Genomic DNA, 25616 nt, shown 5'->3' with positions numbered 1-25616 from the left:
AGCGACTGTTAAAAACAACGAATATACATAAAAAAATCAAGAATTTTTTTTTAAAAAATTTTTTAAAATATACTACCCCATTATACAGGAAGTCCTCAAGTTACGATCACAATTGAGTCCAAAATGTATGTTGTTAAGTGAGAAATTTGTTAAGTGAATTTTGCCCCAATTTTACAACTTTTCTTACCACATTTGTTAAATGAATCACTGCAGCTGTTAAATTAATAACATACCGTATTTCCCCGAAAATAAGACCCTGTCTTATATTTTTTGAACCTTGAAATAAGCGCTTGGCCTTATTGCCATGCACTCAAAAGCCCGATTGAGCTTATTATCAGGGGATGTCTTATTTTAGGGGAAACACAGTAGTTGTTAAGTGAATTTGGTTTCCCCATTGACTTTGCTTGTCAGAAGGTCACAAAACGTGATTTCATGACGTGATTACTGGACTGCAACTGTCATAAATGTGAGTCAGTTGTCAAGCATTCAAATGTCAATCATGTGACCATGGGGATGCTACAATGGTTGTAAGTGTGAAAAACGGTCATAAGTCACCCTTTTCAGTGATGATGTAACTTTGAACAGTTACTAAATTAACTCTTGTAAGTCAAGGACTACCTGTAACTGGAAGACATGATTGGTTAAAATCATTTGAGTTAATTATATGGATTTGACCTAAAATGAGAATATTGTATAATCTATTACAATCTCAAGATTACTGTTACATGAATATAAGTACAAATAAAGGCATAACTTCCATTAATGGTTTACTTCCATTAATGTTTAGATGGAGGCAAGCATCTACCCCATCCCCCAAATGGCTACAAACCAACTTTGAAAGTGATTGTTGTGCCAGAGGTGTTAGGAGAGCATCAAATTGCCTACCTACTTTAGCCTAAGCACCGGAATTGTTAAAGAAACCTTAGTCTCATCTCCTAAAAACTTTTATTTTCTGCTGTAACAGTTGCTTATTTTCAGTAACCTATTGCTTAACATTTCAGTTCTTCAATTCAGTTTCCTTTTTGTTTTCTCTTCAACCGATGCATAGCACTTGTGTTTGTTCTTCAACCCTTTGTTCTAGGACAGTGATGGCGAACTTTTTCTGAACTGAGTGCCCAAAGTGCACACGCGCATGTGTGCCCAAACCCCCAAAATGCAATGCGCACGCGGCCCCCTGCATGTCTCCATGCATGTGGCCCCCATACATGTGTGCGTGGCCCCCACATGCCCCCCATGCATGCACAGCAGAGACCCGAAGACCAGCTGGCTGGCGGGAGGAGCGTGTACATGTCCGGTGGAGCTGAACTGGAGCGACTATCAGAAAGGGTGTGGCGTGCCACCTCTGGCACACGTGCCATAGGTTCACCATCACGGTTCTAGGATTAAATTAACAAAGCACATTGTGATGACTTTATCTCTACAACCCAGAAATCAAACATTTCCCAGTATTAATTGGGTAAATGCTGGGCAACAATGCTAAATAATACCAGTTAAATAATAATAATAATAATAAATCTCCTATGTTTGCAGGTATGCCCCTGAATGCCTATTACAGAGCAAATTCTATATTGCTTCAGACGTCTGGTCTTTTGGAGTGACCCTGTATGAACTTTTAACATACTGTGATTCTGAGTGTAGTCCAATGGCAGTAAGTAGCAGTGAAATATTTTTTCCCCCTAGTGTAATGCTCATGATCCCACAGGGGATTCTTCCTTGCAGGCAGTTTCCGAGATGCTGAATTTCCCATAATTTGTTTAAAAAGTGGGGTGGCATAAATATTCAGGGCATTTTTCTGGAAACCTTTCTTTACCTACCAAATATATTTTTAAATGTTTAAATTGAATAGGTTGAACTGTCCGCAGTTCTAGACCTTTTAAGCCAATTGGTATTTGTGGTTATATTTGTCAATTTATTGGGGGAAGGAACAGCATGCACAAAGTTATCAACATAAAGTTTTGCTAATATTAATGCCCATATTATTGGACCTATCAGGAGGAATGCTGCTTAGTATATATTTTTGTAACCTACAGGAATTCCTGAATATGATTGGCCCAACGCAAGGCCAGATGACAGTCACGCGGCTGGTACGCATATTAGCAGAGGGAAAGCGTTTGCCTTGTCCTAAAAACTGTCCAGAAGAGGTAAACATGTTTTTGCCTTTGTTCCTTTTATAAAAGGGCCTCCGATTTCTAAAGCGTTTTTTAACTGCCATCAAAATGGCAACACTTTTAAGCACTAAACCATAACAGATTTACACAAATCTAAGTCTAATTAGCAAGGTTCTCTCAGGCATAGGTACACCCCCTCCTTATATGCTGTCTGAAAGTTCCTGCCCTGGGTCACAGGAAAATCCGTCACTTGCCCAAATTTGAATTAGTTACACGGTAAGGCTGGATCAACTCCTCTCACTGTAATCGAAGTATTGAGTCAACTCACTGTAAATGTCCCCCTTTCCACTTTAATTATCCAAGTGATCTATTTCCTTTTCCCAAGAATTTCTGCAGAACTTCGGCTGAGTTGTGATTTGCCTCCAGGACTTGGACGCAGGGATAGAATGCCATATTTAAATCCATTGATGACAAATAAGTAGGATCTCATTATTTTATAGAGAAAACATTCGGAGGAAAACAATATCCTCTTTATAATAAATTTGAGCATTCCAGCCTTAATCATTATTCCCCAAACACCTTTTTTGTAATCATTTTATTGCAAGTTTTAGTTACAATTTTTACAGCCTTACTAATGGCATATTTGGCCCTTTTCTTTTTTCAGTTTCTTCATCAAGCATGGAATGAAGCATGTAATAATTCTGTATGATAATCAATTTTAGCATATTCTAATAGCCTTACAAATTACAGGACACTTAAAACATAATTAGAGTCTCTTTCTTAAATGGCTTCCCTTAAGATAGTTATAGAAACAAACTCCTATAACGGAGGGAGGGGGGAAAGCAAGTCAGACGTGGGGTTTCCTGCTTCTTTAGCTAATATAGGATTTTAAAAAAGGTGTCTTGTGTGCTGTCACAACCTCAGGAAGCAAATGTCGTGGTAAGAACCTTTGTGCCTTTTATTTTCTAGGTTAACCAACTGATGAGGAAGTGTTGGGTACAGGACCCTGGTGAGAGGACAACTTTTCACAATCTGATTCAAGGCTTTGAAACACTCATTGCGAAGTTATAATCCAACATTTTTATACTGCTATTGTTGAATATTTTTAAAAAGACAGCCTGTTGCTACATTTTGTAATTTTGCAATTCAGCAATTCCTTTTTGCTTGGAAATAAGAGTTTGCTACTCAGTCAACCCAGTGAGTACTTGGCAGTCGCCCTCTGTGTGATGGCCAGAACTGTTGTATTCCATTCATTTAGGTTCAAATTGGTGAAAATAGTGATTGGCTTGTGCAACATATGAATGTTATCAAAATGTTTAAAAGAAAACAGAAGTTTTGTCAGGATAATGGCCTGGAGGTATGCAGCATGTTACATTGCTTCTTCATGAAAGCCTCTGAAAATGTACATTGTGCAAAAATGCTAATGCTGTTTTTGCTGGAAGAGCCATACAAATATTCCTATTCACTGGGAAGGCTTGGATATGGATCTGTAACCTTCAAATTCAGTTACCCGCGTAACTTGAGTAGGATACGTCTGAACTCATCTTAAAAGTGGGAAAGTTTATATCATATTATGGATACTTGCTATTCATAGGAAGAAATTACTATAAAGCATATTGTTGCGGAACTCACTAGTTCTTTACTTCGCAGCCTATTTCTTTTTGTATATTGTGTATTTGTAAACTTTGTCTCCTATATGCTTGGTGCCACCTAGCCTCCATCACATGTATAAAGCCGAGACCTCTGCTAGTCATTCATCCCTAGGACATCGTTTGATGTTTTCGTTTATTTACTTCCCTCTAAATGGAAAGCTAAGGAAATCGTCTGTTAAAAATTGTCATTTTTGGTTGGGGAAGAATGTTGAATTAGGATATTTGGGCCAGGGCCAAATGCCAACGGTCGCTCCTTTTACTATGAAGGGAAATTTCCAAATGAAACAGTTCAAATAACTTTTAATTTTTTTATATACAGTAGGTGTTCTGCATCCTATGCAGAATGCAGGATTTTTATATGCCCGTCTTTTTATATGTGAGCCAAATAGTAGGTAAATGGAAAAGCATTATATCAATATTGAAGTGACACACCTCATGCCTGATAATATTTTTAGTAAATGTCATGAGGCAAACCAACAAATTAAGCAGCTAGCCAGAGAAGTGACCTGGGTGTATCTTTTATTCTGAACTGCAACGTCCCTTTTGCACAAGGATGTTGCCACAGATAAAATATGATACAATACATTATTCAACAATAATGTATGTATTTTATCTGTAGTTTATAAAGGAAATAGTCAGAACTTTATAGATTTGAAAAGCTCTTGAGCTGGATCCAGATTTAATCACTGTTAAAGAAAGGTGCTTTATTTCATTGGTCAATTCTAAGTATACTTAACCCAATCTGTTGAATCTAAATAAACCTGATCCCTTCTATATTTTTAGTTGAAGGAAAAGGGCAATATGCATATACATGGAAAGGAACCATGATACTGGATTTATCAGATTATCCTTTTCGCTGTCAATTCACAAGTCTTTTTTAGGTTAAAAAAAATAAAATAAGGGGCATTCTTCTTTAAAAGGAAGCTATTCTTTCCTAAAATAAAATATTGCATTTACAGAGTAATTCAGGATTTGCAATAATGTAAAATGTAGTTTTAATCCTAACCCATCTTTCAAATTGCCTGTTCTTTTATGTAATCTATACATATTCTATATGCACTTTGTTATTCTTTATTAAAGAAAACCCTGTTGATTTTATCCAGAAATGTTCATTTTTAAAAAAAATGTTCCAAATAAAGACTTTGTGCTCCAGCCTATACTCCACATACTTTGAAGTGATTGGTCCATCTCAGTCGGCCATTTTTGTGTTTTGTCATTTTCATGTCCATTTCCCTGATAGCTGTTCATTTTATTCATTTATTTGTTATACAGTATTTATAGAGCCCCGCAATATGACTCACTGGGCTATGTGTAACAAGGTCAGGTATGACTCACTGGGCTATGTGTAACAAAGAACACCCAAAAAAAGATTATGATTATTCATGCATATCAAGTTGAATGTCTGCAGTTGGTTAACTTTGGTCAAAAGCAGCGTAGGATTTTTTTTTTTTTTTAAAGGTTTTCATAGAAGCCACTGGGGTAAGGGTGCTGCATGCACTATTTCATAAAGAATGGTTGGATATGAAAAAGCTGGTCTACTTTTGGATACATGATGTAAATTCAGTCTAGTTCTACTGAATTAATTCTACGGCATGATGGCTCAGTGATTAAGACACTGGGCTTGTCAGCTGAGCACCTATCTGTGCGCTATCTCCTGCAAATCTAGAAGTTTGAAAGCATCTAAATGCAAATAGATAAATAGGTACCACTTTGGTGGGAAGGTAACAGTGCACCATAATGCCATGTTGTCCACATGACTGCGGAAACATCTTCAGACAGTACTAGCTCAATGGCCCTTGAAATGGAGATAAGCACCACCTCGGAAATGACTAGTGGAGTAAAATCCACAGGGGCTCTTATTTTACCTACTACAGGACTTCTGTGTAGAATTTCACCTCCCATAATGTATACAAAGAAGCCTTTTATAAAGCTGCTCACCATCAAAGAAGTGCAGTATTGTTTGAACTTGTATGGGCAAATGAATGAGACACTTTTTTTGTTTTGTTTTTTTTGCATTTCTACTGGGTTTTTTTTTTTTCTATTCAAGTTTAGCACATGCCTAGAAAATTGCAATTTGAGGGCATGGACAAAATAATAATTCATGCTGCTGTGATCTATCAATAGAACTAAAGCAGCAGTATCAAACTCAAGGCCCAAGGGCCAGATCTGGCCCGTGAGGTGATTAGATCTGACCCGTGGGGCCAATCTACAACCGGGTAGTACAGGAGAGAGTGAGCGAGTGTGGCCTGGCATCCCCGCGCTTCCCTTTGACTCACGACGCTGGCACTCTCACTCTCGACTCCTCTGCGCATGCCCAGGGGGCGGGGCCTAGGCATGACCCTGCACTCCAGCAGGAGTTCAAGGAGGTAAGCACAGCCGGGAGCCCCCTTGGGGAAGCAGGGCTGGGTTGGGGAGTCCTGGTGCCCTGGGAATTTGAGGGCCGACTGAGTGCTTGCCCTCTGCTGCCCAGGGCTCCGGGCAGCCTGCACTGCCATCCACATGGCCTGAGAAGCAAGGCTCCTCTGGAGGACAAGGGTTTGGCACTCACCCTGGTCTTGCCTTCTTCAACTGGAGACACTGGATTCCCCCAGTCCTGTCCAGGCTACCACAGGCGCCCGCTCAACACAAGTGATGTTGAGCTGGCCATGCCCCATCCGGCCCACCAAGGTCAACCACAACCCTGATGTGGCTCTCAATGAAATCGAGTTTGAAACTCTTGAACTAAAGTTATGGACAAAGCCATACAGAAATACAATTTTATTAGGCATACATTTAATGAGGTTCACTTTGTAAACCATCTAAAGGACTGTAACTTGATGAAGATATAATCAGGCAATACAATTTTATCATACTTGCTTATTTCCTAAATTTCTGTAACATTGCAGGTAAAAAAAGTTGATTGCCAAATGTGTACATTCTTCAGCTGATTTAACCTCTTCCTGTATGAGCAAAGTGGACTAAACTATATAGGCTTGTAAGAACATTTACTTGCCCGTTTATTTATCAAGAGCATGATTGGTCAAATGGTAACGGAAATGTAATGAGACCAATACATAAATATAGTAGATCCAATTAAGGTTGCACTCTAAGTGCTGCCAGAAGTGGCTTCCTTCTTCCAGGAGCATACAACAAAAACCCATTGCTTAGTGTCAAAATATGACAGGTCTAATTCTACAGAACAGCTACTTGTGGCAATTAAGCTGCTATTGAACTCAGTGACACAACCCCAATAAACATTTCAATCAGATTTAAATACATTTAGTTTTATAAGTAAAGCCATATTACAGTCATATTATAGTTCTCAATACTGGGCACACAGTGGTAAATAAGCCTGTTTCAAACACATTTTCACTCACAAGAAAAGTAGACCAGTTAGAAATAAAAGATAGCATATCAACAGAAGCATTTCATGTATATACAAAGTATTACTTCTGGGGAACGTCCCCACAAATTGTCAAAAAAGTGGGACAAAAAAGAGTTTTCAAATTGGAAGTGAGATAAATCAGGTGTCTGCAAGAATCATCTGGAAAGCATATTCTTTTAATTAAATGCAAGTGACTGTAATAAATTCAACTGCAACTGGATATTAAATATATATTCATACACACTATATTTGAAACTGTGTTTAAATATTGTCTCTAGATTTAGAACTTATAATTTTAAAGGCCAGCATCTACAAATGTAAATCTAGCATCAGTCCTTCAGTTCCACAGAAACTTTGTCATAATATACTTTATATTTCAACAATGTTATTTTCAATAAGATGTGTATCTTGACATTTTCCTAACTTACTGCTAGGAGAGTTGTCTAATTTTATTTACATTTTGAATCTAAACCCAATCATTTCAATAATATTGTATTATTATTATTATTGAAACAGACAATAGAATTATAACGAATCTTCTTCAATCCAGGACTTTAAGTCATCAAAGAGACTTCTTGTAACATTACTGACCAGCATTATTGCTTTTTAAGGGTATCGGTGCAGTTTCTAAACAAGACATTAGGAAGTTCCATTATTTCATTGTTTTGAGAGTAGCTCTCACACCATAACATTGCTGTTCTTCTAAAACACGTTACTGTCAACCCAAACAACAACAAAATTAATCCGGAAGACAAGAGCCTCTTTCCCCATACCATTTTTCCTTATCAAAACTAATTTCTGCAATACTATTGCACATGTTATCTACAATATATATATTAAAAGATAACAGTGGCAAGAATGCCACAAGAAGTGATTTTGATTTCAATTAGATAGAAATCTTAATAGACACGCTTTCTTTTAAGGTACAGTTCTGTATAATGCATTCCGGAGTCCTCAGTATGTGGGCCAACATATTCCACTGGACTGTCTTCTGGATTTGTGATGAGGTATGAAGAGCTCCGCTTTTCATTTTTTACTGGCGTCATCTAAGGATCATAAAAAGTCAATTATAGTAATGTGCAGCACCTAAAGAATGCTGAATTTGACATTTGATAAACTCTAACCATGATTCACACAAGAAAGTGATCTTAACAGATACAGTATAAATAGTTGGTTCCAGAGCTTTATCCCCTGAATTATGTATTCCTGGATGGAATTGTATAAACTATTCCTGCTGGTGGAAAAGGAATTTATATGAAGCTTCCAGTGCTGCCCTTCGAGAACACTAGCTCTTCAAGGATCTGTTAATTTTTTTAGACCAGGACTACACAAGTAAAAATCCAATGTAGGATTTTGCTGACACCAGGAGACCTAAATTGGTTCCAATTTCATGGTCACTCTGAAAAGCTCCATTACCAAAATAACGAAGACAAATAGCATTCACAACAACTCTAATAAATTAGCACTGTTTCAGAACTCTTAATGGTAGCACAAGATCTCAACTGAGAATACACATCTGTTCAAAATGTAGTAATGAAAAAAACAAATTTACAAATTTTATTTGCTACTTATCCTTCAATGTATCTTCACATGATATAGGACTTCGGAAGCTCTGGATTGTAGCTACCGGTACTTAAATGTTGGTTATGTTTGATGCATTCCATAGCTTTAGGCTCTAGCAGAAATATTTTTACCTTCAGGGGATTTTGAGGTGTAAACGGCAAGACACTTGGATGGAAGAATCCTTGAGCTGCAGCATAATATGAAGGCATAACCTGTAAATAGGTACCATAATCACCATAAACTCCTCCATTGGATTCCTACAGAACAGGAAAATAAAAATGTGTGTTAGGAAGCTGATAACCAATTAAGAAATTAAATTACTGCAAGAAATTAATAACATACATTTTCAGAAAGAGAAGTATATCTCTGGCATAATACTTGAAGAATGGAGTAGAAGAGATTGTTGTCTTAAGTTTCTCTAGATTCTAAAGTTCACTAGTTAACCTGGCTGCCATTGCTATAGCCTAATTTGTTATAGCACTGTTGTAAAAATAAAGTAATTACATATAGTAGGCACTACCTTATATTCCCCTTGATAACTCGTGATCTTTGTCTTCGTTGGGGCTGCCTTCTTTCCATATATACCATAAGTGTGCGCCATTTCCTCTCCCTTCATGACAGGAGGGGAGAGTCCTGGTGAAGCCTCCTCCTCTTCCTCAGCTGATCGATTCCTATGGAACTGCCTGCCACTTTGCTGGGGAAGGGAGCTGTGAACCCTGAGGAAACCAGCTCCACATTCCTTCTCCTTCCTGTGAGGAACATGGTTGACCTTTCGCCAGCACCATCCAGCCAACCCTGCCTCACCAGCAGGCATCTCAGTTGCTCCCTCATCCTTCTTTTTTCTTCATATAATATAGATTTGTGTCATTTCCCTTCCCTTCAGGAGAGTCCCAAAAGAAAGCTTCCTCCTCCTCTTCCTTCTCCTCACTAAGGAACTGCCTACATTTTGCTGGGGAGTTGGGGGGAAGGCAACTATGGGCACCCTTCCCCCTAGTGGTGAAATCCTCCGAGGTCTGCCACCAGTTTGCTGTGCGCGCATGCATGGCGCATGCCAAACACATGCTGTATCTGTGCCAAATGCGCACTGTGTGTGCATGCACAGTGCGTGCCAAATGTGCACTTTGCACACATACGCACCACAGGCGCTACTGCACAGCGTGGAAAAAGGCTTAAGAAAGTAAGTAGAACAGCAAGGGGGGGAACAGCTGTGCCGCGCAATTTAGATTCACTAGAAAGCAGGATTTCCTGCTTTCTAGCGAATATAAATCGCGCGGCACAGCTAATCATCAGAAATACCGGTTCGGATGAATTGGTAGCATTTTTTTAATACTGGTTCACCCGAACCGGTAGCTTTTACTACTATTGGTTCGCCTGAACCAGTGCGAACTGGTAGCATTTCATCCCTGCTTCCACCCCACTCTGTCCCCCAAAGGCACCTTCATTCCAGGGAGGAATAGGGCTCATCCATCAGCATTCCTTAGCCAACTCTATCTTGCCAGCAGGTATCCGAATGACTCTTATTTTTCCTCAGAGCTTTCAAGCTTCAGTTCAAAAGGAGCCAATGGCTGCTCACCTATTCAGCCTTGCTGACAGCTGATTGGGTGCAAAGGCCAGAGGAAGGCAGGAAAGTGGGCGGACTTACATTTATCCCATTTTCCCTTGCACCATGGAATCTATGGGTTTCTGGGAAGTGTAATCAAAAGGCAGCTGCAACCTTGCCAAATTTCAGTCCCAGGGGAGTCAAGGGTCCTGGATTTTGGATGTATTCTGTAATTAGCCCATTCGAGGTACATTGATTCAAAAAATGCTTGTTTCTTGAGTATGAACTGTTTCACCCAAATGAAGGGGTGTAACGTATGAGAGTTTTAATGGTGTATAGCTAGGAAAACCAAAATACAAAATAAAGTCTAGGTGACAGAAATATACTGTATGTAAACTCCAAAGCAAAGCTTTTCCAGGAATCTGTCACAACACGTTTCACTAGAAAGCTATTCATTCTTAATTACACCCTGACTTTGGAATTTCAATTCACTCTGCAAGGGATTAGTCCTGAGTTTCTGGAAGCTGCAAGTCATGTAAAATTGACACATAAGCTACTAACTGGTGCCTGGTATCTGATCCCTGATCAACATTGTGAATGTAGAATAAGCTCAAGCTCTGGACAAGTGCATTTCATCCCATCCCTACTGCAAAAAAACATTCCCCGGAGACTCTACTCTGCTACACTTTGCACAATCCCTTACACGAAGACAGGAAATGTTGCCTAGGGCAGAGTTGCTGCTGCTGCTGCTTCGTAGGACAAAAACAGAGGTTTAATTCTTTGATTTTTTGGGTAGGGTTGGGGAAGGGTTCAGTCTGAAGCCCTGGAGAGTAGTGACTGTAACCAATATAGAGCTAAATGGACAATGTGATATGAGGCAGTTTTCTGATAAATCATGTGAGAAATTCAATGAAGCATGAAAAAGGATTGCTGAAAAGACCCAACAGTGCACATAAACGAGAAAATGAAAACACAGGTTTGCAACTTGAAGTGTTATTTATGCATAAATTATAATAGTACATAGCTTTGCTTCCCACTTCACACCCTGGGGAAAAACTCCTCTGAATTAAATTTCTTTCTAGACTACAGCAAAAAATATGCAGTTGGCAGAAGCAATGCATTTACTCCTGCCTCCCCACCAAATTCTGAAGCCAATTCTGAACAATTTCCTATCACCCGAACAGAAGCAGCAAGGGACATGGCTCTGCTAGACTCCAATGGTCCAGGTGAATTTGATTGTAATAGGAAGAAATAAAATAACAATGGCCTGTTTCTTTGATTATATATAAAATCAGAAAATGAAAATAACAAAACTGTATCTAATTTTTAAAAGAAAGATAGTATAATTGACAAATTGTTACTTATATACATTGTATTAATAAATTATCAGCACATAAAATCCTGCTAAATTCCATGAGTCTCATGGCTGAAATAGTCTTTTTTTTTTTTTCTTTCTAAAAATTCAAGTCAGCAAAAAGCCACCAAATTTGCCTACTGACATTTCTTGGCACACAGATCTCCTTAGCGTCTGAAAGACTTTTTCAATGATGTAACAAAATAATAAATAATAAGTTTCCTGGATGCACTCCAGAAATATCATTTATTTTCATGTGCTAGAAATAAATTCTGATCCAAACACATTGAGGAAATGAATACCTTAAGATAACTGTAAAAGAGAAAAGCATCATCTTTAGCTCCTAAAATGAAAAGCAGGATATTAACCCAGCAAATAAACAAATGAAACAAACTTACGTCTGAGCCACTGTTTTCTAAGTCTCCTACTTTAGTTTGAATGGTATGGTAGGCCTGAGCATACTGCTGATACCACTGCTGGACTGAATCCTACAAACGGCAAAAGCATTATTTATTTATTTTTCATAATTATTATTTTGTCAATTGTTTAACACCAAGTTTTGCAAACCAGCTACCCCAATTTTTATAACTTGTGTTGTTTCATTTAAAGCAAAAGCAATATTTAAATTACATTTCATATAAAACAATACATAATCAAACTGTAGCCACAAATTCTTTTTTTGCCAAATGATATCAAACTTCCAATATAACTTTCAAGTCTGCCCTGAATACTTTCAAATTTGCTAACTAGAGAATACTAGCTTCAATTTACAGTACAGTATAGTGGTTAAGATTAGAAATCGGGGGACCATGCTTTCTAGTCCTGCCTTGGTGTCTGTGGGCCAGTCTCTATCTCTCAGCCCAGAAAGGAGGCAATGGCAAATCACTTCTGAAAAATCTTGCCAAGAAAATGTCAGGGATTTATCTAAGAGGTCTCTGAGAACCAGACCCTATTGAATGGAAAATAAACAAACAACTTTTCCACCAAGAAAGAGTTTGCTTGATCTGTTTTTATGGTTAATGTTATGCCTTTTTAATCTTGTATTAAAATTGGTCCTTAGTACAATGTTCTATTTGATTCATCATACCAGCTTTTTCCTAAGTGGCATGTTATGTTACTTTATAGAGTCAGCAATTTGTGCTTTTTTAATAATACAATACAAATACCTGTTGTGTGTTTGAGAGGTGGTTTGGGAATCTTGGCTAGCTCATAAGTCAAAGGAGAAGGCTCTCCAACAAATTTAAAATATCCAGAATCTGAAATCAATGGCCTAGGTTAAATAAGAGGGTGCCTTCCCTGGGTTTCTCTTGGGAATAGAAGATAATTTCAAATATCATCCCGCCAAATCAGCTCCATTTACCAATGTTCTTATGCATGCCACAGTTATATTACAGATCAGTGACAGAAAATTCTTGTATAAGCAATGATGGTTTTAGCTCTAGAGCTGATTCCAGGGGTGCTAACTGTAGTACCATCCCAATTGAAAACCATCTGCCTCTTTGTGCTTCTAAATCGTACAATAGAGTTTCTTATAGCTGTTGGCAATGGGATTCCGAATCTGTATAAATTATATGCGCACTTTATTTCTTCTTCTATACAACCTACTGTGCTGTTAAATTAACAGCTAATAGCTCTTTACAACTAAAAGGAATAGGCATACTATACCAAGTATGACCTCCAATTTGCAGGTCATTTCATTTCTTATTCGCATGAATTCACTATAAGAACTCTTTTGAATCTTAGTACCATATGGTTACAGTCAGGGGTGGGTTCTACTTATCTTTGCTACCAGTTTGCAATGGGAGCGCGCGTGCGCACTTCTGCGCATGCACAAATCATACCTTATGACGTCCGGGTGGGTGGGCAGAGCCTCCCACCACTTTTATTATCGGTTCTCAAGAACCAGGAGCAACCCACCACTGGTTACAGTACATTTTTTCCTCCAGGACAACAATATCACTATTTACTTGTATTCCAGTCCTTAGCACTGAGAATCTGACATGTTTTGCAAATCTTGCTGATTGATGGTTCTCAGTTATCACCAGTCTGGAGAACTAATGCTAGCCTTCATAAGAAGAGTGCATTGTCCACAGCTGCAGTGACATTATATATCTCTCACATACCTGTGTGTAATCGCTGTATTGTCGTGAGTAGTTAAAGGAGTTTTCCACTGCATGCTGTGGTGTGTTTCCCTGAGCATTTACACTGTTGACTGAGTTACTTGCAGCTACAGATTGTGGCTTAGTATTATTAGCTTTGTTGGGGACTGCTCCTAAAAGAAGAAATTATAAACTTATTAATAATTATAACAAGGTTTAAGTAACCCTTTCCGCAAAGGCCCTTAGAGTGGTACATTTCTACATGTACACAGTACAATATTGAACAAATTCATAGAGCTATTCTTTTAAAAACAAAATAAAATAAGGCACTATTTAGCATACAGTGATACTTTGGTACTTGGCTGCTTCAAAACTCGTCAAATTTGGTATTCGATGCATTTTGAAGCAAAAATGTTGTCCCAGTATTCATTGTTTGTTTGGTATGATTAGAAAAGGGGGACAACTGTGGAGAATGGACAGGAAGTCAGCCATGCAGGAAAGGTTGCTGCAAACGGAAGAGGGTGATAGTGCAAGAGAGGGAGGACAGGAAGTCGGCCATGCTGGAAAGGCTGCTGACATAGGAAAAGGAACAGACAGGAAGTGAACAAAGGGTCACTGTTTGTTTGGCACATGTGATTTTTAGTACTCGTTGAGCCTTCTGGAACCAATTAACAATGAGTATCGAGGTACCACTGTAATTTAAAGGACTTAATCTTAGTTACACTCTCTCAGCCCTATTCTGGGAATTGTAAAACAGACATCTGCCAACCCACACTGGACATATATGGTAGATTATGATCCATGCTCTTCAATAAGGCACCATCTTAATGAGCCATGGTGGCGCAGTGGTTAGAGTGCAGTACTGCAGGCTATTTCTGCTGACTGCTGGCTGTAGTTCGGCAGTTCAAATCTCACCAGGCTCAAGGTTGACTCGGCCTTCCATCCTTCTGAAGTGGGTAAAATGAGGACCCAGATTGTTGGGGGAACTATGCTGACTCTGTAAACCACTTAGAGAGTGCTGTAAAGCACCGTGAAGCGGTATATAAGTCTAAGTGCTATTGCTATTGCTATGCTGCAGTGGATTGTATGATAATCAGCAGCAGCAGAAACAACAGCAGGTTTTTTTATTGTAAACTCTTCTTAAAGGCAAGTTCCAGATTTATATCAAATGATATAACTGTATTATCTGCAAGTACTGCTTACCTGAAAGACACACAGAAGGCAGAACACTTGCCAAGTTCAAATAGGGATTTGTGCTGAGGTGTATTTCCTTAGGAGGTTCTCCAAGTAGAGAGGTTTGATTTTTGGAACAACTCTATAAAATAAATATATTTCATCACATAACTGCAGCTGAAGTACAATGTGATTTTCCATTAGAAAACTTCTCACGGTACTAACTAGAAGTGTCATTACAATTTTTAACTCTTATTTATTTATCTATAAATTTATCCATTCTTTTTAAAGGACAACACAATAATTACCACTTCAGACACACACAAAAACTTTATCTGTGCTATAAATTTCTTATAAGTACTATTCAAGGTCTTGCTTATGTATCTGAGATAAAAATAAAAGACAAACAAAAGTAAAGCATATATAGAAAAACCATGACACTGTTTTGGCTATTCTCACATATAATATAAAAGCCTTTTGGATCTTTATTATCCCCCCCCAAATCTTCATCAAACTTTAAAAGCTTGAAAGCCAGAAGGGTAAACTCTCTTTCAAGCTGAATTGTTGGTATGCAACAATCAACAAATGTCTCTTCCTTTTAGACAACAAAAATGTAGCATACTTTTCTGTTCTACTAAAGAGCAGGCTGGATATTTGCAACTGAAGGAAACTAATCTAGGAGCCAATACGGAATATAATCCTTCCTTCTTAAAGGCAGAACGAATGACTATATAATCATCTTTACTTTAGACAACCTTAAACCAGACTGGTAAAACCAGATTAGCCAGTTAATTTATAGGCTGGGAGACAGGTCTTTATCCACCAAACTACTAAAAGGAAAACAGGGAAGTATATTAACTATACTCTCTTCTGAGCTATATCAAAGCAATGTCTCTATGAACAGGAAGAGCGAGATAACACAAATTTGATATGGCACTAAGGTTAAGTCATGTCACATAAAAAAAAGCAGAATAGGAAAGAGGAAATGGAAGCTGCCTGAAACAATTTACATTACAAAAACCATGTAAAGTTATGATAATGGAAAGTATTAAAAAGTTTGCTAAGTAAAATAAGATAGGAAAATTGATTTAAGAGAATAACTGCTGATTGATATGTATAGAAAACATAAGAGAGAAGGAAAAAAGGAATACACAGCTATTAGTATGAAACAAAAGAAAAACCACATTTTAAAAGTGTGTATTTTTGAATGAATATTCTCTAAATCAGGGGTGTCAAACTTGCGGCCCATGGGCTGGATGCATCTAACGCTGGCCACGCCCACCCCCGGTTTAGCGAAGGGGGAAAAAGTTGCGATATGTCACGTGATGATGACGCACTGAAGCCTATCATCCCTGTCCTAAATTGATGAAAACCATGAGTGCCTTTTTTATCTCAGAAAATGTTTCTTGAAAATGAAGACAGAAGCAGAATGAAAAGTTTCACAGGTCTGTTTACAATTTTGTCAGTGAAATATAGACATATTATTTAGCAGTTACCTTGCAAATCACATACATACAAAATATGTATATAATTTTAAAAAATGATGAACCATGATTTAAAATATATTTCCAAGCCCTACATTTTTGTTATTATATCAGTTTAAAGATAAACGCAAAGAAATGTCTAGCCTTATAAGGAGAATCTTAAATCAATCCTGCCATAAGTAAAGCTGTTCAGATTTCAAATTTTGGTTTAGGAAGGAACTCACCTTCAGATCAACTGCAAAAAACTTGGCTGCATTAGGTGTCATGCTAGATCATGGTTTATTTCACTAAAGTAGATTAAGTAAACCTTAACTGACTTTTTTCAATTACATCCAAGACATATGGTTTGCAAACCATAATCCCATTATGGTTTAGCACGATAGGTAAATTTCATCTTCCTGATATTTAACTATACTTAATGCAAATAAAGCAATTAATTGAAAATGACAGGAAACACTTTTCATTACATTTCTACATTTTAATAAGAGCCATTAGTCTTTCACTGTAATTTAGAAATAATAATCTGTTTGAAAATGCTTTTTGCAATTAAGATTTGAACGCTGATAAAACAATTGTAAAACGTCTCACTGGCTCAACGCTAATGAATGTAAATACAAGAGAGAAAGAAAGAAAAAAAAGCTGAATCCAATTTTCTTACACCTATGCTTGAGTCAGTATTCTTTGGCTGGCTCTGTTGCTGAAGTTGTCCTCCCTGAAGGCCTCCTGCAGCAACATTTGTTAAGTTCTGTAGATATGCTTGAGATGCAGAACCAGTGCCTTCTGTCAGTCCCAGTGAAGATGGCAATTTCTCTTGGGTGTTAGTTTGCCTTGGCACTGCTTGCCCAGTTACATGCTGGTTTGGGAAGAATGGCAGTAAGCCCATCCCTGCTGCCACCACCGTTGGAGCTGGAGTCTGATGAGATACTGTAGAATCAGTCATAAATAGAAAAAACTGTTACAGAATAGAACACTGGTTTACTACATGAAAAGCACTAAGGTTCACATTGATATTTGCAACAAATTATTTAAATATACTTACTTACTACATACTGTACAAGCCTATTGAATACATGTGCACACTATATTGTTCACCTTTTATACACCAATTTTGGAAGAAAATTCTGCTTGTGATTTGCCCTAAGAATGGAATTCTAGATGATAGCAGTCATCTTATTTTTCTATGCCCAAAACAGTCAATGTTGATCTCTTTGAAATGTACAATAATATTTAGTTTGATCACTAATTAATAAATGACATCCATATACCATTTGTTTCTTGAAATACTGTTAATGATAACTATATTTTAAAGAATACTATAATAGTTTTAAACTTCTGTTATCTCTGAAAGGAAAAATATAAAATAAAAGGATTTTATTTAGTATAAAATTTCTGCAGCAGGTTGCAACACTAAGGGAGACTTATCTGACAGAAAGTCTATTAAACACATTGCAACTTTTTAATAAATCTGAATAAGAGGGCACAATGTAGTGGGTAAATGTAGCGCACACAATATAATTTTATTTTTATTTTTTGCATTATGTTTTAATGATTTAAAAGGTTTTTATGATTGTTCACCATCCAGAGTTCATGGTTTGAGATGGGTGGCTATACAAATTGAATAAATGTATAAAGTTAGAGCCACTGTTTCTGCCACTGGGCAAAAATAATTAACTCATATATCTGGCTATTAAAATAATATTGAATTATGCCCCTAAAATTGGGTCACTAAAATTATCACATGACCATCGAGTGCTGTGACAGTTGTAAATTTGAGCAATTTTTTTATAATGTTGTAACTTTAAATGGTTGCTAAATGAAGCTGTCAGTAAGCGAGAACTACCTATATTTTCAAAATGAATTTCTGCTACTATAATAGATAACAAAATGTCACTTGCATGGTTCTCCTTGACTCCCCATGTCCGTGGCCACTTGTGGTAAAGGCCCCATTCCTAACATTGTTTGAAGCAACATAGCTGGAGGCTCTCCAAGCAAACTTGGTTTCTACAAAGAAAAAAGGCTATAGATTATTTTTTTAAATGTATTTGATTAAAATTGTTTCAAGGATTTCCAATGCACACACTCTGTTTTACCATGTTAGCTGATAACAGAAAAAAAAAAAAAGGAAATACTACTACTGCTACTATTATTGGCAACAAAAATATGAATTAGAAGATATTTTCATTCTTCATTTTAGCCAAGTCTTTGGCCTAAATTGTAAGTACAAGATTATTTAACTCACACTATTAGGTTGTATATTCTCAATCTTTGATAGTGGTGCCATATGTAGAGGTGATAAATTTTGTAGCAACAAATTTGATGCATTTCCATAAACAGGACCCTGTAAGATTGAAAGGAATAGAATTATGTATGAGACAATTGAATATTTGAAACAAATATTATTCCAAACAAGAGAAAGAGATAAAGATAAAAATTCATTTCATATATATTTCACCAACTATATGATTCAATCTTCAAAATTCAGAATTCCTTTCAACAATAAAGATGTATCACATATTTGTGAAATGACAACTACTGATATAGGTCACTGCATATCTCTTTGGGATAGCTACTAAATTTTCCTTCTGAGAACTAGTACACATACCCCTATTGTTCATTTTACTTTTCTAAAAGATGGTAAAATGTAGGAGCCATGGTGGCACAGTGGCTGGAATGCAGTATTGCAGGCTAATTCTGCCAATTGCTAGCCAACTGCCAGTGGTTCAGTCCTGACCGGCTCAAGGTTGATTCAGCCTTCCATCCTTCCGAGGTCGGTAAAATGAGGACCAGATTATTGGGGGCAATATGCTGACTCTGTAACTGCTTAGAGAGGGCTGTAAAGCATTGTGAAATGGTATATAAATCTAAGTGCTATTGCTAAAATATGTCACCTATAAGTGAAGTTTTTTAAAAAATGTAAACACATTCCTCTTAATGGAAACAATCACATTATCGCTGTTTTAGTTTTCCACTACAAATTTGATTATTTTCCAATTTTAGGAAGAAATAATATTACAGATGTGCCTTCCTATTTCAAAGGATGGATATAAATGTAAATAACTGAAAATTTAAAACTAGTTGTTTTTTTAACAAGTGCAAGCAACTGATTGACCTTGTCCAGGATAAGAAGTTAAATAAGGTTAGTCCTAGTTTTTATTTAGATGGCAGATTACCAGTAAATACTGGGTCTGTAAGCTAGACTGGACAGTTGAAAAAATAAACCAGAAGGTGGCCATGCACTTCTGTATTACAGGTAATCCTTGACTTACAACCATTCAGTTAGTGACCATTCAAAGTTACAATGGACCAAAGAAAGTGACGTATGACCATTTTTCACTTTATGACCATTGCAGCATCCCCATGATTATGTAATCACATGATTTTGCATGTATTTATGACAGTTGCATCGTTTCTAACAAGCAAAGTCAATAGCTGAAACCAGATTCATTTAACAATTGTGTGATTCACTCAATACCAACAGTGATGCACTTAACAACTGAGGCAAAAAAGTTATGAGTGAGGCACAACTCACTTAACAACGGCCTTGCTTCATAATGGAAATTTTGGGCTCAATTGTGGTTGTAAGTCAAAGTCTACCTGTATTGCTAAGAAAACAACAAGGGCCTAATTTGAGAGGAACTACTTTTTAAGATAGATACACTATCTATTTCCGAATATATGCAACTAAACAAACAAAGATTCAAACCATAATTTAAAATAATCAAAAAATCCCTGTTTTATAAAGTTTAGAACAGAATAGAATAGAATAGCAGTGTTGGAAGGGACTTGGATGTCTTCTAGTCCAACCCCCTGCTTAGGCAGAAAACCCTAAACCATTTCAGATAAATGGTTGTCCAATCTCTTCTTAAAAACTTCCAGTGTTGGAGAATTCACAACTTCTGGAGTCAAGTTGTTCGACTGGTTAATTGTTCTAACTGTCAGGAAATTTCTTCTTTGTTCTAGGTTGCTTCTCTCTTTGATTAGTTTCCATCCATTGCTTCTTGTCCTGCCCTCAGGTGCTTTGGAGAATGGACTCCCTCTTCTTTGGGGCAACCCCTGAGGTATCGGAACACTGCTATCATGTCACCCCTGGTCCTTCTTTTCGTTAAATTAGAGATACCCAATCCCAGCAACCATTCTTTATATGTTTTAGCCTCCGGTCCCCTAATCATCTTCATTGCTCTTCTCTGCACTCTTTCTAGTGCAGAGAAGAAACCAGCACAACTTCTTCTATGTCAGAGACTGCAACTTCCAACTAGTAGCCTCCTAGTAGCTTTCTGGTGCCATTACCAGAAGTGGCAGAAGAAAAGCTTTTTGTTCTTTTCAATGGATTTAAGGGTTGATTACATGGGAAACATTTCATTTCCCAGAGTCCTTTGAATCCCATTCTCTCCCCCCCCCCTTTTTTTGGGAGAATTTTAATCTCCAAAAGATGATGCTAGAAGAAAACTATTTTGCTGCCAAAATTCACCAAGACAAACTTTGGGGTAGTACTACATGCAGTCTATGAGATTAAGGAAAGATATTCTCTACATTATTAAGTAAGTACATTGCATACTATGTCACTATATAATCTTGAAAATACATTTATTTATTTGTTTATTTGTATGTATCTGTATCCCACCTTTATTATTTTTACAAATAACTCAAGGCAGCCAACATATCCAACACACCTTTTTCCTACTATTTTCTCCACAATAACAACCTTGTGAGGTGGGTTGGGCTAAGAGACTGGCCCAAAGTCTCCCAGCTGCTTTCATGGCTAAGGCAGGACTAGAACTCACACTCTCCCAATGCGTACCCTGGCACCTTAATCACTAGACCAAACTGGGTCTAGTTATTTATTATTCTACATCTTGGTTAATAAGGATTAAGAAAATAGATGTTATCCACTACTGTATTAATTGACCATTCATTCTAAAGAAGAGTGAAATAATAAGTCTGTTGTTTGGGATTGGTAAAGAGTTTGATTCCAATACCATCTGAAAGGGCAGCAGGTTTCCCATGCATAGTTGAAATCAGTGGTGAAATTCAAATTTTTTTACTACCGGTTTTGTGGGCATGGCATGGCTTGGTGGGTGGGGCTTGATGTGCGTGGCAGGGGAAGGCTATTGCAAAATCTCGATTCCCACCCCACTCCAGGGGAAGGATACTGCAAAATCCTCATTCCTTCCCCATTCCTGGGGGAAGGATATTGCAAAATCTCCATTTCCACCCCACTCTGGGGCCAGCCAGAGGTGGCATTTGCCGGTTCTCTGAAATACTCAAAATTTCCGTTACCGGTTCTCCGAACTACTCAAAATATCCGCTACCGGTTCTCCAGAACCTGTCAGAACCTGCTGGATTTTACCCCTGGTTAAAACACACTTTAAAACAAAGTAACACTGTGGCAAAGCACTTATTTGGCCAATTATGGGGAGTCACTGAGTTCCAAAGAAATCTGAATGACAGGTTTTTCAGTATAAGTATAAAAATAAAAACTTTCTCTGAAAGTATCACAAGAGTGCTATGAAAAAAAAATATAGCCTTAATAGCTAACTTCAGATTTTAGATATCTTTAACACCAGAAATCTTCCTTTCTACTGCTCTACTGCAAAAAAAAAAAAAAAAAAAGGTTATTTGTGGTGTAAGGCATATCAAATGCAAGTAAGGTGATGAAATAATAACCTTAGCAGTATGATTTCTGTTATGTACAGTGTTTTTTTCCTTCAAGCTAGAAAGAGCACAAATATGACATAGAGACAAATCAATAATTCAGTTTAATTTATAACAACTTCTCATGTGTTTCTTGTATCTGTTACTTTAATAAGAAAATCAAGATCATGTTTTGTCTCTTTTGCTCTCTAGAGAGCAAATTCTAGAAATTAAATTTGAGAATACATAAAACAGATGTTTCAATTAAGAAGTCAAGATAAATACTGTAATAATTTACCATTCCATACTGGAGCATCTAATTACCTCCTATTGCTATTATTATGATAATACACTAAAATTCTAATTCTTACTGGTATCATACATCTGCTTCACCAATATATGTTATCTATAAACATACCTGATGAATTTTATTCAAATGCAAAAAGGCTGGACCGACTGATGGATTTACAAGATGAGGCACATTCATGGGAGCTCCTAGGACTATTTTAGGAAGAACAAAAAATAACCGGATTTATCGTAAATTTACTTATAATACCTATGCTAAGATAATGTATGAATAGCTAAACATTATTTTAAAGGGCTTATCTTTTGCAATAATTCTGTATAATCAGACATGTAAATAACTGAGCTTCAGCAGAGTTGCTTGAGTCTGTTTTTGTCTAAAATGGCTGACTGTCAGACATTATAATTTCTCTTAGGTGACATGGAAACCATCCTCACTACGTCTATGGCAGTGCAATAATGCTGAAATAATGTACACAGTTTTATAGGGAACTTTGGTACAATTTAGGTTTGGCTTTTGCCAGGAAGATAAGGCATCACCTTTTCCTATATTCCCAAATCTTTAAGGATACACATATTAAAAGCTGGAGAGATGGATATAATTATGTACTATTTATTGCCCCTCCCTCCCTAAAGAAGCAGAAAGGCTTTTTTTAAAAAACCGAAACAAAAAAGCGAATTCTGCAAGCTTTGCTCATATTTATAGCTTCAGCAACATATGTGATAATTTATCTTCTTTTTTTTAAAATAATCTTTATTTACATTTTACCATTAAAAGCAAAAAGAGAACAACATAATATATAAATAACAAACAAAATATACAAAACAACACAACAAAAACCAACAAAGCTAGCATACCTATAAACAGTACTTTGATAACCTAGTACTTGGTACTGTATATCTATATTATAATCCGGAGAAGACAGAACATCTTACATATCTTTATAAAACAATTAGGTCTATCCGACCTCACTTTACTCGTATAATATAAGTTTCTCAATACATATAGTTCCTGTTCTAATTTGGGTTATATTTTCCTTTTCTCTAGCCATCTGTAAAATTTTCTGTACCTATATAGCTAATTTCTAAGCCCGACTGACAACTTCATTTTTAATTTTCAAACTTTGTAAAAGTGTATTATTTCCATTTAGTTTCTTATTCCAATATAGGAACAACTCAGAGCTTCACACAGAGCTTCACAGCTCCACCTTTTGGAGGAAGCTTTAGTAGGGTGCCTATGAGACAAAGGATGTTCACTCCTTTAGAGCAAAAAAAACAGGGCTCAGGTCTGCTTATATTTCAACTGGTCCCCTGAAAATCTTTCAATATCATTTGAGATAAATTCAGGTTTTCCACACTCAATCTGTGGGAACTTCAAGTTATTTGAGATCAATGATAAATATTTACATTTTTTTAAAAAGTGGAAAAAGAGAAAATGTGTGTAATTGCTTTGGTTCCTTCCCACCCAACACTGTTGCTTTATGTACAATGGAAATTCTAAATTATTTCAGAGTACATATTATCAAACCTTACCAAGTTTATTAGCACATCCATGCATCTGATGCCGTAACAACATCTGCAACATGGCTGGAGTATTTAAGCTTTTCATGATTTGCACAGCATTTGGTTCTGGAAGTAACCCTTTTCGATTATTTTTCATCTTGAACAAAGGAGAAATTAAAAAGAAATTGAGTTTCACAATAAAAGGATACTAATATCTATTCCTTTCAAGTGGTTTCACTGTGCATAAATAGCACAAAATAGCAATGAAAAAATCCAAAATCAGCAGTGTCAAAAAAACCCGCAAAATTTAGGATAGATGAAACTATAGAATCAACAAAGCTTTCAAGTTTCAACATTTCATTACACAAACAGGTTTGGGGGGAGGGAAAGAAGTAAGACTGACATGGCTAATTGCAGAACCACTCTCTGTTTGCAAAGTCCTGGAGAAAGGGAAGTTCCCAGAAGACTAGAGAAGGACTTATTTTCAGAAAGGGGAAGAAACAGAACCTGGACCTGGGAGCTTAACATTAGCATTTATTAAGTTGATCTCCTTAGACTGGTTGACCAGGGAAATGCTCTGGATATAATATATCTTGATTTTAGCAAAGTTTTTCACAAAGTCTTTCATAGGATCCTTACCAACAAAATGGACCAATATGGTCTGACAAATCAGTGATTAGATGGATCCACAATTGGCTCCAATGATTGTAGTCAAATGATAATTATAAACAGCACATCTTCCTGGAGAACATCTTGAATTGGGGTTTCAAAGGACTCTGACCTGGGCCCAGTATTGTTTGATGTTTTTCATAAATGATATGGATGAGAGAGTTGAAGGAATGCTTACCAAATTTGCAGTTGATGCAAAGCTAGGATTGGCTAATACTTGTCAGGAGAAAGAATGAATTCAAAAATACAGGCTAGAACAGTAGAAAAAAACAAATAACAATGGCATTTAACAGGGAGAAATTTAAAGTCATGCCATTAGTAAGAAAAGAAAAGGAATATATATATATAGCTGCAAAGAAGGCCAACACATCTTGAAGGACATTAAGAAGAGCAAAGGGTCCAGATTGCAGGAAGTAATTTTCCTGCTCTACTCTGCCTTAATCACTACACCAAATTGGATCTCATTTTTTAAAAATTAAATTTATATGCCATCCATCTCACTATCTAAAGCGATTCTGGGTAGCACAAAAATTTAATAAAGAAATAAAATCATATGGACAAAGTATAATGATAACTGCGGCTAAACCCAGACCAGAAAGGCAAACATTGTCAGGATATTTTGCCTTTCACTCAATTTGCAGAAGCAGTTCTGACTCAGAAGAAACTGATAAAAGAAAATTGTTATGCAGACACAGAGCAAATCTTACATTCATAGAGACCATCAAACAGAGAAAAGTCACAAGTCTACATGGAAACAAAACCTGAATCACAGATCCATTAACTTCGGGCTACACATAAATGTGGTAATAGTCATATACAATTAATCTAATAAATGTTCTGTGTTTGCTTTTACAGTATAATTTTTTTTACCATTCGTTGTGCTGCTATAAGTGTAGCAAGAGTACTGCGGCCAGGAGCTCCAGGAGCACAATACGACACATGGACTCTTTTTTCGTTGATAGTCAAACCATCTGTGCTTTCCTGCACTTCCTCTGTTTGTTCTGCTGTCTCATACTCAATTACTGCAAAGCCACCAACAGAGCTGTCTTCATCCTGAGCAAGCTGGAAGGACATTTCACAACACCATGAAAAGAGGCCTGTTCTGTTTCAGCTGTTCCAAAAACCATTACATTATTCCAACTGTATAACCGGTATGTCTTGGATTTGATAAAT

The 25616-nt window shown here is 36.9% G+C and overlaps 2 protein-coding genes across 3 annotated transcripts in view; one reads left to right on the top strand and one right to left on the bottom strand.

The window, feature by feature from the left end:
• JAK1 (Janus kinase 1) overlaps positions 1-4924 on the top strand; it is a 52379-nt gene extending 47455 nt beyond the window's left edge. For both annotated transcript variants that reach the window (XM_034433287.3, XM_034433288.3), the window contains exons 24-26: positions 1531-1648; positions 2031-2141; positions 3078-4924. In XM_034433287.3, coding sequence (XP_034289178.1) covers positions 1531-1648; positions 2031-2141; positions 3078-3179 — 331 coding nt within the window. In that variant the 3' untranslated portion in view covers positions 3180-4924. The remainder of the gene's footprint in view (positions 1-1530; positions 1649-2030; positions 2142-3077) is intronic.
• Positions 4925-6502: 1578 nt separating this feature from the next.
• Positions 6503-25616, bottom strand: part of RAVER2 (ribonucleoprotein, PTB binding 2) — a 41470-nt gene continuing 22356 nt past the window's right edge. The window contains exons 4-14 of the mRNA XM_060689954.2: positions 25314-25505; positions 23805-23931; positions 22387-22469; positions 18577-18675; positions 18233-18338; positions 16996-17261; positions 14884-14995; positions 13705-13853; positions 11980-12069; positions 8819-8944; positions 6503-8170 (exon numbers count right to left, since the gene is read on the bottom strand). Coding sequence (XP_060545937.1) covers positions 8024-8170; positions 8819-8944; positions 11980-12069; positions 13705-13853; positions 14884-14995; positions 16996-17261; positions 18233-18338; positions 18577-18675; positions 22387-22469; positions 23805-23931; positions 25314-25505 — 1497 coding nt within the window. The 3' untranslated portion in view covers positions 6503-8023. The remainder of the gene's footprint in view (positions 8171-8818; positions 8945-11979; positions 12070-13704; positions 13854-14883; positions 14996-16995; positions 17262-18232; positions 18339-18576; positions 18676-22386; positions 22470-23804; positions 23932-25313; positions 25506-25616) is intronic.

Source organism: Pantherophis guttatus, chromosome 3 (assembly GCF_059756535.1).
Source record: "Pantherophis guttatus breed Tessera chromosome 3, ASM5975653v1, whole genome shotgun sequence".
In the NCBI taxonomy this organism is placed as follows: Eukaryota; Metazoa; Chordata; class Lepidosauria; order Squamata; family Colubridae; genus Pantherophis; species Pantherophis guttatus.
The sequence above is the reverse complement of the archived record's forward strand: the minus strand, read 5'-3'. Positions and strand labels throughout refer to the sequence as shown.